Below are 12340 nucleotides of genomic sequence, written 5' to 3'. Positions count from 1 at the left end.
TTCACAGGATAAGAACTAGTCGAGGATTTTCAAACATAAATGGGCTTTAAAGTTTGAGGCATCCAAGTAGCACCCCAATTCCCCTCTCCAAACATCCCAGCTAGCTTTCCAACCCAAGCCACTAGCTTTCACAAAGTTTCTACCAGGGTTTGTGTGGAAGAACTGAGGCCTCTTTTACAATAAGTTGTAAGGCTGAGAGCCAGGAAGACCCTCTGAGGGGAGAACAGGAGGCCACAAGACAACTGGGAGCGGGAGGCCCTCCTGCAGTTTAAAATGGGAGCTCTGGGCTGGGTGCCTGGGTTTGAACCCTGACTCTGCCTCTTATGAGCTGTATGACCCTGGGCAGGTGACTGACCTCAGTGCCTCAGTTTCCTTAATTGTAAAATGGGAGTGACAATGCCCCCACCTCACAGGGCTACTGGAAAAGACCCTGATGCTGGGAAAGACTGAGGACAGAAGGAGAAGGGGGCGACAGAGAATGAGATGGTTGGATGACATCACTGACTCAATGGACATGAGTTTGAGCAAACTCTGGAAGATAGTGAAGGACAGGGAAGCCTGGCGTGCTGCAGTCCATGGGGTCGCAAAAAGTTGGACATGACTAAGTGACTGAATGATAACACATGACTATGGTGAGGACTCAATCTGCCGGGACAGTACTGGGCACATAGTACATTCTTAGTAGATATTAGCACATAGTAGGTTCTTAGTAGATATTATCTAATGAGACTAGAGCTTTAACCCATTGTCTGAAGGGTTGCAGGGGTCAATGAACCAAAAACTGTTTGCAAAATTGTATGATTTCCTCCCCTAACCTCTCCAGGAAATGGTCTGCAACCTCTCATCTGAGTCTCAAAGGAGTCTTTTGATGCGAGGATCCCTGAAGTAGCTTTAAGTCTGCTGCTAAGTCACTTCAGTCGTGTCTGACTCTGTGCGACCCCATAGACGGAAGCCCACCAGGCTCCCCCGTCCCTGGGATTCTCCAGGCAAGAACACTGGAGTGGGTTGCCATTTCCTTCTCCAATGTGTGAAAGTGAAAAGTGAAAGTGAAGTCGCTCAGTCGTGTCCAACCCTTAGCGACCCCATGGATTGCAGCCTACCAGGCTCCTCCATCCATGGGATTTTCTAGGCAAGAGTACTGGAGTGGCTTGCCATTGCCTTCTCCGAGCTTTAAGTCTAGTTGAAGGCAACAACTACGTTGCTCTTTTTCTTGTGTGTTCCCCACAGCAACCAGGACCTGCCTCTGCATGTATTATGTACCAATGAATACTTAATAGAGAGACAGAGGGACAGATAAAGTCACCACAGAAAAGCATAGATAGGGTGGACCTGTGGCCATTCGGACATCTCAGAGCTGGGGTTTCAAGCCCTTAAGATGCACAAACCTTCCCCACCACGCAGTGTTTGCTGTCTTCAGAGACATGCCCCACCTGATACACTCAAGCAAGCCCTGCGCATCAGCCATAGGTCCCAGCCCTTTCCCACCCCCTCAGCCTTCCCCAAACCTCTCTGCCCAGGGACCAACCCCCATCCCCCTATGAGGAACTCAGCCTTCAAGGTACAGAGGTGAATGCCAAGTCAAGGGCTAGGCCCAAAGTGCCCCAGGGTTAGGTCCATCTCGGCGGAAGGTGGTTAGTGACAAGCCCCGGCCTGGAGCAGGTGCCCAGGAGAAGTGAGAGGCCATGTGAACCACCAGCTCAGCCGCCAACGAGCAGCTCCAGACACCGGAAGTGCAGCACTTACAGTCGCTTGATCCCAGACTCGGGCTGGGGAGACATTCTCGGATGGGCAATGGGTGGAGGTTGTGGTATTTGATTCTCCTCTTCGATTTCTTCACTGGAAGGAGTAGAGAGACATGAGATTAGAGAGTCAACAATTCCATGAAAGCTGGAATATTCTAAGGGCACTGTCTGGTGGTCTGAGAAGGCACCTACTTTTATAAGGGAGTGATAATAAGGGACCCAGGAGGACAATAACAGTGGCCTTTGCCCCACAAACTCTCTGCCTCAGGGGCTGGCTTCTGGAATGGCCAGTTAAGAGGAAGGATATATCCTGGAGGCAATGCACACAGGTGCCTGCAGACCCTTTGGCCCAGTTGGCCACGTGTGAGAAATTTCAGGAAGGTACCCACATCTCTATTTTAAGTTTACTTTGGAGAGTCTAGCCAAATAGAATGATTTCCTATTTCCTGTTCTTGCCAAATATTTCCCTGTCTCCGCACCTTTGTGATTCATTCTGCATGGAATATGCCACCCGCAACATCTCCCATATCTAAGAAGTACCCTGTCCTTTAGAGAAGGCCCAGTTCAAATGCCACCTCCTCCATGAAGCCTTCCTGATTTCCACCCCGTCCCCAAGCCAGAAGAGATTTCTCTTCTTCAAGCAGCCAGTGCACACACTGTCATAAAATTTTCTTACGTGGCAGACTCATAGTGGGTTTTCAATAAGTATGTATGGCATTGTATTTTCCCTGATGTCTTATCTTCCCTACAAGGGCAGGGACCATATTGATCCTTCCTTCCAGTTTTCTATTGAACAGGCACTTGTGCACCTACTCTGGGCTAAGCTGCCTCCTGAGTGCTGGCAACTTAGTCATGAACAAGACAAGTAAGGTTTCTAGTGCCATGATGGTGCAGTCTGGTGTGGAAACAGACAATAAAACCCACATGTTCCTGAACAGGAGAATGTGAGATGGTGAAAATAGCCATGATGAAAGTAAAACTGAGGGGAGTGTGGGACTTCCCTGGTGGTGCAGTGAGTAAGAATCCACCTGCCAGTGCAGGCGGACAGGGGTTGACCCCTGGCCAGGGAAGACTCCACAGGCTGTGGAGCAACTAAGTCCGCATGAGGGCCTGAAAGCCAAAAGTACTGAAGCCTGTGTTCCACAATGAGAAGCCTGAACCGCAACGAGGAGGAGCGCCTGCTCGCTGCAACTAGAGGAAACCCGCACAGACCAGTGAGGACCCAGCACAGCCAAAAAGCAAGCAAAACTGAGCAAAATGACAGACAGCAACTAGGACAGAGCACTCCTTTGAAGGGGCAGTGATGTGTGAAGGAAGGCCTCTCTCAGGATGGGACATCTGACCCAAACCCTGAGTGACCAGGAGCCAACTATGGGAAGAGTCATGGGGAATGTTTTTCCAGCTACAGGAGCAGCATGTGCAAGGTCCTGAAGTTACCCGAACCGAGCAAGGTGTGTTCTGAGGAACTGATAGAAGGGCAATGTGTACAAAGCTGGGGCTTCCCAGGTGGCGCTAGTGGTAAAGAACCCACCTGCCAATGCAGGAAACATGAGACCTAGGTTCTATCCCTGGGTCGGGAAGATCCCCTGGAGAAGGGAATGGCAACCCACTCCAGTATTCTTGCCTGGAGAATCCCATGGACAGAGGAGCCTGGCAGGCTATAGTCCATGGGGTCACACAGAGTTGGACACGACTGAGCAACTAAGCACATGTACAAAGCTGAACGAGTATGAGGTGGCATGGTATGAGATAGTTGTTTAAGTTGGGGAAGTGCTGTACATAGAACTTTACAGGAGAATGGGAATGTTTTTCTTTACTGTTCAATATGGCAGCCGTCAGCCACAAGTGCTGATGAAACACTTGAAATGTGGTGAGTGCAAGTGAGGAACTGAATTTTACATTTTATTTAAGTTTAATGCGTTTATTTTATTTTTTTTTTTGTTTAATGCGTTTAAATAGCCACACATGGCTAGTGGCTACTGTATGTGCAAGGACTTAATTGATCACAGATGAACTAAATGATCAAAAATATTAGTCTGGGTAGCTCCATCATCTGTTATTTTTTTTTTTTTCTTTTTATCCCCTGCCCTCTCTTATCTGTAATTCCCAAATCCAAACAGCTCTAAAAACCAAAATTCGCTTTTTCAGTCATTCATTTGGTGGCAAACTCTGAAATGAAATCTCGTGAGGCTGTTTATCATCTTGATTGATCCCATTGATTCCGTGTGAATGTTCACATCTTTTGCTGCAAAGATATTCTTGTGTTTGATTTGGGGGGAGCTGCCCCAGAACTCACATGTAGTATAAGATCATAAGGTAATACAGTATTTATAATATTCCTTTCTAACTGCTGGAAAAGTTCTGAATTATAAGAGGAATCTGAGCCCCAGAGTTTCAGAAAGGAATTCTGAGTTGGTATGTAAGTGCTTCAGGCCAGTGATGATCCCCACAACAAACACAGATGCAGTCCTTGTCTTCCAGGTGTGAATGTGTCCCCAGACTCCGAACAACCTCAGAATGGAGCCAGCCTGGGAGCTCCGCGGAACACTCACCTTTTATAGTATGCCAGCTCTTCTTGCAACAAAAACACCTTGGACTTGAGCTCGTTCCTTTCATGTAGCACGTCCCGCAGCTCCTGCAGTGTGAACCGGGGGCGGTTGGGGTCCTTGAGATCCATGGCTACCTTCTCCGCCTCGGATACACACTCTTCTCTGCCCAGCTCCGCCTGGAGGGGGCAGAGATGCTGCTAATGAATTCCTGGCCACAGCCACTAGCACCCACTCTGCATCCTGCCGGAGCCTGAATTTCCCACCCTCCCCAGGGCCTGAGCAGCTTGCCGAGGGCGCTATTTTAAGAACTTGCAGGCGGCCTCTGCTCACGTTCTGTGCAGTCAGCATTCATCCCTTGGGAGAGCACAGCCAGTGGCCACCTGCGTGCTGTTTGCCTTCTCAATACCCAGACCCACAGTCCCGTTGCCTCCTCAATTGACTCAGGGTTTTAATTACAAATAACATTAAAAGGTGTCAGAGGAGAAGAAACTCAATGCTCCCCCAATGCCACCATCTTCTTAAGTCTGCCTGGTTTCCCTTTCCCGTGTTCTTGCTTCATTTTCTAACCAATTGGCACTGCATGCATATTCAGTCCTGTCTGACTCTTTGCGACCCCATGGACTCTAGCCTGCCAGTCTTCTCCGTCCATGGAATTACCCAGGCAAGAATACTGGAGTGGGTTGCCATTTCCTCCTCCAAGGGATCTTCCCATCCTGGGAATCAAACCCAAGCATCTTGCATCTCCTGCATTGCGTCTCCTCGTGTCCACTGCACCACCTAGGAAGCCCTTTCTAACGGAGGCTATTGCTAATTTGGCCAAAGTCGTTGGAATCAGATCCAATGTGCCATTCTCTATTCCTTTTATCTTTGATAAGAAGTTGTACACAGTTTCCTATTTGTTACTGGCCTTCTTGTTAAGCCCACTCCTCCCCAGTGGTGGTGGGGATCTTTTCACTGGAGTTCGGTGGAAGCCCTGGTAGGGGTGGAGGTGGGAGGTTAACGTCACAGCTGACGCAGGGCATTTACTTCTCTTCCATGTGGGTCACACAGATGGATCCTAGTCTGCTAAGTTTCCAGATCCAAATCCCATACTCCTGCTCTCTTCCACAGCAAGGAGTTTTGTTGTTTTTTTTCCTAATTGTGATAAAATCCACTTAACATAAAATCTCCATTTTAAAATGCACAATTCAGGGATTTCCCTGGTGGTCCAGTGGTTAAGCTTCTGCACTCTCAGTGCAGGGGGCCCAGGTTCAATCCCTGGTTGGAGAACTAAGATCCTACATACCACTTGGCAAGGACAAAAATTAAAAAGAAAATAAAATTCAATATAAAAAATCAAAACCCTATTAAAAATAAAACACACAATTCCATGGTGTTAGATGGCACAGTGGTAAAGAATCTGCCTGCCAATGCAGGAGACTCAGGAAACACAGATTCAATCCCTGGGTTGGGAAAGTCCCCTGGAGAAGGAAACAACCCACTCTAGTATTCTTGCCTGGAGAATTCCATGGAGAGAGGAGCCTGGCGGGCTACAGTCCATGGGGTCACAAAGAGTCAGACATGACTGAGCATGCACGCGTGTAGCACATTCATGGTGCAGTGCAACCAATTCTAACTAGTTTCAAAACATTTTCCAGAGGAAACTCCACACCCATCAGCAGTCCCCCTTCCCCCAGCCTCTGGCAACCACCATCTGCTTTCTGTTTCTCTATGGGTCTGCCTTTTCTGGACATTTTCTAGAAATGGAATCATATAATATGTGGCTTTCGGTGACTGGTTTCTTTCACTCATGTTTTCAAGGTTCATCTACATTGTAGCCCATGTCAGTGCTTCATTCCTCTTCATCGCTAAATAATATTCCACTGAGTGAATAGACCACATTTTGTTTATCCTTTTATCCGCTGATGGACATCTGAGTTGTTTCTACCTTTCGGCTATTGTGAACAATGCTGCCATGAACATCTGTGTGCGAAGATTTGTTTGAGCACTTCAGTTCTTTGGGGTATACATCTAGGAGTGGAATTGCTGGGTCATATGGTGACTCTATGTTTAACTTCTGGAGGAACTGCCAAACTGTTTTCCACAGTGGCTGCCTCCTTTTACATTCCTGTAAGCAGCGTAGGAGGGGTTTGACATTCTCCACATCCTTGCCAACTTTTTTTTCTTTTTTGATAGCAAGGAAGTTTTTGCAAGCTTTCCAGGTCCAAGCTGGCCATATCGGCAGGTGGCCCATACTCTACAGGCAGTGTACTATTCCTGACAGCCTTGCATTGCCAATGTCCCATGACTGTCCAGAAGGAGTGGATAAAAGCTTAGGACAACAGTGGGAAAGCTTTGGACCGAGGGAAAGAGGGATTGAAATACAGATCTGGCTCCTCCCCCACAAAAACCCCACAGAAGCACAAAGAGAAAGGGACTCCAGCCTAGATGGGCCAGGTGGCTGAAGGACTACAGGAGGCAGAGCTGAGATGCCTCACGTCCAGAGAGAGTCGGGGACGTGCTGTTCTGGGAGAGGACAGTTGAAAGGAGACACCACCCACCAGAGGAGATCAGGTGACAGCAGAGCCACCCAGCAGGCGTGGGATGGGAAGCGGGTCTGAGCCGGAGTCAGCACCGAGCAGGGGGCAGCAGGGGAGGTGTCTGGAGGCAGCAGGAAAGTGAAACCTGACACACGCCGCCCACCCCAGCCGGCTGGGCCGCTGAGTGGGGCCTCTTCCTACCCAAGAACTGGGGGAGGAAATGGAGGAATTAACATCCCAAGAAGGCACTCTAAGGTGTTTCCTGATGCCACACCTTCAAAGGACTGTGTTCTCAGGGTACATCTTCAATGGGTTTTTTTTTTTTTTGGCTGTACCACTGGCACGTGGGATCTTAGCTCCTCAACTAGGGATCAGACCTGCACCCCCGGCATTGGAAGCATGGAGTCTTAATCACTAGACCACCAGGGAAGTCCATCTTCAGTGTTTAACTCCCTCTGCAGAGCCTTTGGGGCTGCTCCTTGGACCACCTGATGACCATACATTCAGACAATACCCTCTACCCAAGATCATGTAGAACAGTTGCTGAACACACAGCAGGCACTCACTAATGCCAGTCTCTGGTCTTCCTCTGACCAGGCTAAGCACAGAGCATCCTCGGAGGTGTGAGTGTATGTGTGTTAGTCGCTCAGTTGTGTCCAACTCTTTGCAACCCCATGGACTGTAGCCTGCCAGGCTCCTCTGTCCATGGATTTTCCAGGCAAGAAGACAGGAATGTGTTGCCATTCCCTTCTCCAGGGGATCTGCCCAACCCAGGGATCAAACCCAGGTCTAATATTCACTTAATATGACTGAGCACCAACTTTGTGCCTGCTGGCCACTGAGCTAATGAGACGAATCAGACAGGTGGAGGTGGAGGAAAGATACACACAAACAGAAATTTATAAGATAACATAATGAAAGGTGCAAGGACACCAATTCTGAGGAGAACCACAGAAGATGTTACTGCAAATGTGATCTCTGTGCACAGGGTTTTGAGGGATGTGTAGGAGTTCACCAAGAACTCTGGGCCCACCCCAGTGGCCCCACTTCTACCCTACCCCCCTTTTATTTGAGTCTGTGTTCTAAAACTCCTCTGAAGTAGTAAACAATTGTTTTAGATCAGGAGATTTCACATTAAAGTTTGGGTTTAGGGTTTCCTTTTGGGAAAAAAATTGGAAAACTAGGTCACATGGAGTCTGCATGGCAACACTGGGCTGGTGCTGTGTAGCAGCTGCGTCCTTTTATGTGCTATTTCTATGGCTGCACACTCACCTCCCCTCTTTCCTTCTCTGCCTAGATCCCATGGGTGTTAAAGGCTGTAGACAGAAATCTCAGGCTAACACACTCCCACCCAGCCCCTCCTTCCTCAAACAAGCCAGGCTCTTACATTCACTGGGCAAGTCCCCTGCCTCTTTCTGTCTCTGGGAAGTGCCAACCGACAGATGACCACATGCCTGGGGAAGACATAAAGCCCTTCAGGAGGGTTCTCAACCCCTCACTTTCCCAGAGGGCTCTGGGCAAGCTGTATGCTCCTTTCTGGGCGCCTGTTTCCCCACTGAGCCCTAAAAAACCTATTCCTATTTCTAAGGGCTCTTCCCACCCCTACATCAGGGCATTCCTACGAATACAGGCTTTCAAGGTATGGTAATTCCCTGCTCACCTTCATGGGTTGTCCTCACCCTAGACACCAAAGGGCTTGCTCAGAACCTGAGTTCTTTGGCGAAAAGATAGCTCTTTTATCAGAGGAGCAACCTGATCCCCTTAGAGCTTGAGGGATGCCAAGACAGGTGTGGGAAAAAAAGTCCTGACTTCTGGGACTGCCATCTGAAAGTGCAGAAGAGGATGAGATTGGGGCTTCAGCTTTTCCGGAGGCCACCAGGCACTGCTTCAGTGCCCTGGGAAGCCCAGTCCTTGAGAGACATGACCAAGGCTCTTCCCAACATGGCAATCAGGTCAATCAGCAGTGAGCCTTCTAGACTTACCCCATGAGGGACCACAGAGGTGGCTCGGGTTATCGCGGATTGTCTGTGGTCCCCTGAGGCTCTCTGGGCACAGCTTGAGGGAGATGCCTGAGGCCCCAGGTACTCCGCAGGGAGGCCCAGGAGATCAGCCAACAAGCAATGGGGCCTGTCCAGAGGCCTTAGGGAGGCAATACCCTCCATCAGGGCCCTCCATCCTGAGGCCTGGCCCCCTGGGCATGCTTCCCCCACCCCACTACTGCCTCGGTCCAGCAAGATCACTTCCTGTGCTCCCAAGGCCCCTGGAACATACTTCTGAGCCGCCCCGGCCCAGCAATGGGGAATGACTGTGCTCTGGTCACCCTTGGTAGCTCCAGGCTACCATGGACAAATTCAGCACACAAAACCCTGGTTCACAGGCCAGCCATCAGGCCCTTCTCTGCTCTTCCTGTACACTTAAAAACAAACAACTAGAAACAGACTCACAGACTTAGAAAAGGAACTTACAGTTACCAGGGGAGAAGGATGACGGGAAGGGATAGTTAGGGAGTTTGGGATCAACATGTACACGCTGCTGTATTTAAAATGGATAACCAACAAGGACCTACAGTGTGGCACAAGGAACTTTGCCTTATGTCATGTGGCAGCCTGAATGGGAGGGGAGTTTGGGGGAGAATGGATACATGTACAGGTATGGCTGAGTCACTTTACTGTGTGCCTGACACCATCACCACATTGTTAATCAGCTATACTCCAACACAAAAAGTGAACAAACAAACAAACAGAAACCGCCCCCCCCCAACTTACTAAGAAATCAGAACTTAAAAGGCAGAGACACTGACATCAAGGAGGTACTATTAACTTTACGTTTTCTTAGTGGTTTTATATAAAGTCCTTTAGACAAGAAGCCAACTTCATTTTCTTAAGGGTTTATATGTCCAACTGTCAAAGGCAGGACAACCATCAGTTAAACTATGAGAAGCTGGATGAACTAGAAAACATGCTGAGTAAGAAGGTAGTCAGGATCACATGGTGCACGAGTCCATTTCAACGAAATGTCCAGAAGAGGCAAATCCACAGAAACAGAAAGACAATGAGTGGTTGCCAGGGGCTGGGGGCAGGGAGATGGGGAGTGACTGCTAATGCGTAGGGGGTTTCTTTCTGGGCTGATGGAAACGTTCTAGATAGTGGTGACGATCACACAATAGAGTGAATATATTTAATACTAAAAACCACTGACCTGGGGACTTCCTGACAGGAAGTCCTGTGGATAAGACTTTGCCCTTCTGGGACTTCCCTGATGGTCCAGTGGCTAAGACCATGAGCTCCCAATGCAAGGGACCTAGGTTTGATCCCTGGTCAGGGGACTAGATCCCACATGCTGCAACTAAGACCCTGCACAGCTAAATAAATAAATAAATATTATTATTATTATTATTTTAAATGACTTTGTGCTTCTAATGCAGCAGGTGTGGGTTTGATCCCTGGATGGGGAACTAAGATGCCACATGGCATGGCCAAAAAATAAAAAAAAATTATCTGTACACTTTAAATGGCTGGATTGAATACCATGTGAATTATTTCTCAATAAATATGTTATAAAAATATATAAAGAGACCTGCTTACTGGAGATCACACTGAAATGACAGCAATAACATCTCAGAAAGAATCATATGAATCAAGAGGCAATGTTAAGAACAGATTCCTCTGGGCATAAACCCAGGGGAGGCCATAATTCAAAAAGATACATGCACCCCAGTGTTCACTACCACACTAGGACACGGAAGCAACCCAAATGTCCATCAACACAGGAATGGATAAAGAAGATGTGATACATATACACAAAGGAATATTACTCAGCCATAAAAAGGAATGAGACAGGCTCATTTGTAGAGATGTGGCTGGAACTAGAGTCTGTCATACAGAGTTAAGTGAGACAGAAAAAGAAAAATATCGTATATTAGCACGTATTTGTGGACTCTAGAAAAATGGTACAGATGATCTTACTTGTAAAGCAGAAATGGAGACACAGAGAACAAACAGGTGGATACTGAGGGGGATGGGGTGGAGTTCGGGATGAATTGGGAAATTGGGATTGACATATATACACTAGTGATACTATGTATAAAATAGATAAATAAGGACATACTGTATAGCTCAATGCTCTGTGGTGACCTAAATGGGAAGGAGATTTAAAAAAAGGCGGGGGATCCATGTATGCATATAGTTGGTTCACTCTGCTGTACAGCAGAAACTAACACAATATTGTAAAGCACCTATACTCCATTAAGGGCTTCCCTGGTGGCTCAGCTGGTAAAGAATCCGCCTGCAATGCGGGAGACCTGGGTTCTATCCCTGGGCTGGAAGATCCCCTGGGGGAGGGCATGGAAATCTACTCCAGTATTCTTGCCTGGAGAATCCACATGGACAGAGGAGCCTGGCGGGCTATGGTCCATGGGGTCGCAAAGAGCTGGACACAACTAAGCAATTAAGCACAGCACGGTACATACTCTGATAAAAGTTTAAAAAAAAAAAGAATGGATTCCTCCCCGGCTCTGGATCCCTGCACAGCTCCCATCTTCCCTCACTGATCTGGTACCAGGACTAACCACCACCCCAGCCTCACCCTGCACAGTCTCTAGTCTGGCTTATGCTGTTCCTCCTACCCCACATTCCATCCCCGGACATCCTACCCAGCTCACAGACCCTTCTCAAGGCCTTGAAGCCCTGCATGGCCGTCTCCTCTCCACTCAGAATTTACTGTGCCCTTCTCTGATCACCACTCTCTATCCAGCCACGCTAACTTTTTTATATTGGAGTATAATTGCTTTACAATATTGTGTTGGTTTCTGCTGTACAGTGAAGGGAATCAGCTGTATGTACACATACAACCCCTCCCTCCTGGACCCTCTCCCAGCACTCCCATCCCACCCATCTAGGCATCACAGAGCACCGAGCTGAGCTCCCTGTGCTACACAGCAGCTTCCCACTAGCTATCTGTTTCACACATGGTAGTGTATATATGTCAGTCCTCATCTCCCAATTTTGTCCCACCCTCCCCTTGTCCCACCCTGTGTCGACATGTCTGTTCTCTACCTCTGTGTCTCTATTCTTGCCTTGGAAATAGGTTCATCTGTCCATTTTTCTAGATTCCACATATATGCGTTAATATATGACATTTGTTTTCTCTTTCTGACTTACTTCGCTCTGTATGACAGATTCTAGGTCCATCCATGTCTCTACAAATGACCCCATTTTGTTCCTTTTAGTGACAGCCATGCTAACTTTTAGATCTACTGAGTCAAGTCAAGCTCATGTCCCTCATTTTTCAGATAAGAACCTATTACCAAAGAGATGGATGGGCCCCAAGTCACATGGCAGCAGGTGACGAAGCCACCACTACCCACAGCTTCCCTGTTTGAGTGACAAGCATCCTGAACGCCACTCAGCTCCAAGGGACGGTGTCAAGCCTCCAGAAGACGCCCTGAGTTCAGGAACAGACGCTGCAGAGAAGCTTAGTGGGTTAGTCATAACTGCTACTGGATTTTACTCTTCTGTTTCTGCCCCACCTC

General features: G+C 48.1%; 1 protein-coding gene across 4 annotated transcripts in view; it reads right to left on the bottom strand.

Annotated features, from left to right (window-relative positions):
• The window catches only part of RILPL1 (Rab interacting lysosomal protein like 1), a 43041-nt gene that overhangs the window by 9421 nt on the left and 21280 nt on the right, over positions 1-12340 (bottom strand). For all 4 annotated transcript variants that reach the window (XM_055404468.2, XM_055404470.2, XM_055404471.2 and 1 more), the window contains exons 5-6: positions 4295-4467; positions 1744-1836 (exon numbers count right to left, since the gene is read on the bottom strand). In XM_055404468.2, coding sequence (XP_055260443.1) covers positions 1744-1836; positions 4295-4467 — 266 coding nt within the window. The remainder of the gene's footprint in view (positions 1-1743; positions 1837-4294; positions 4468-12340) is intronic.

The sequence above is a fragment of the Moschus berezovskii genome, chromosome 19 (assembly GCF_049115385.1).
Source record: "Moschus berezovskii isolate FMDL1 chromosome 19, NW_MosBer_1.0, whole genome shotgun sequence".
Lineage (NCBI taxonomy): Eukaryota > Metazoa > Chordata > Mammalia > Artiodactyla > Moschidae > Moschus > Moschus berezovskii.
Note: the sequence above shows the minus strand (reverse complement) of the source record. Positions and strands in the feature narration are given on the sequence as shown.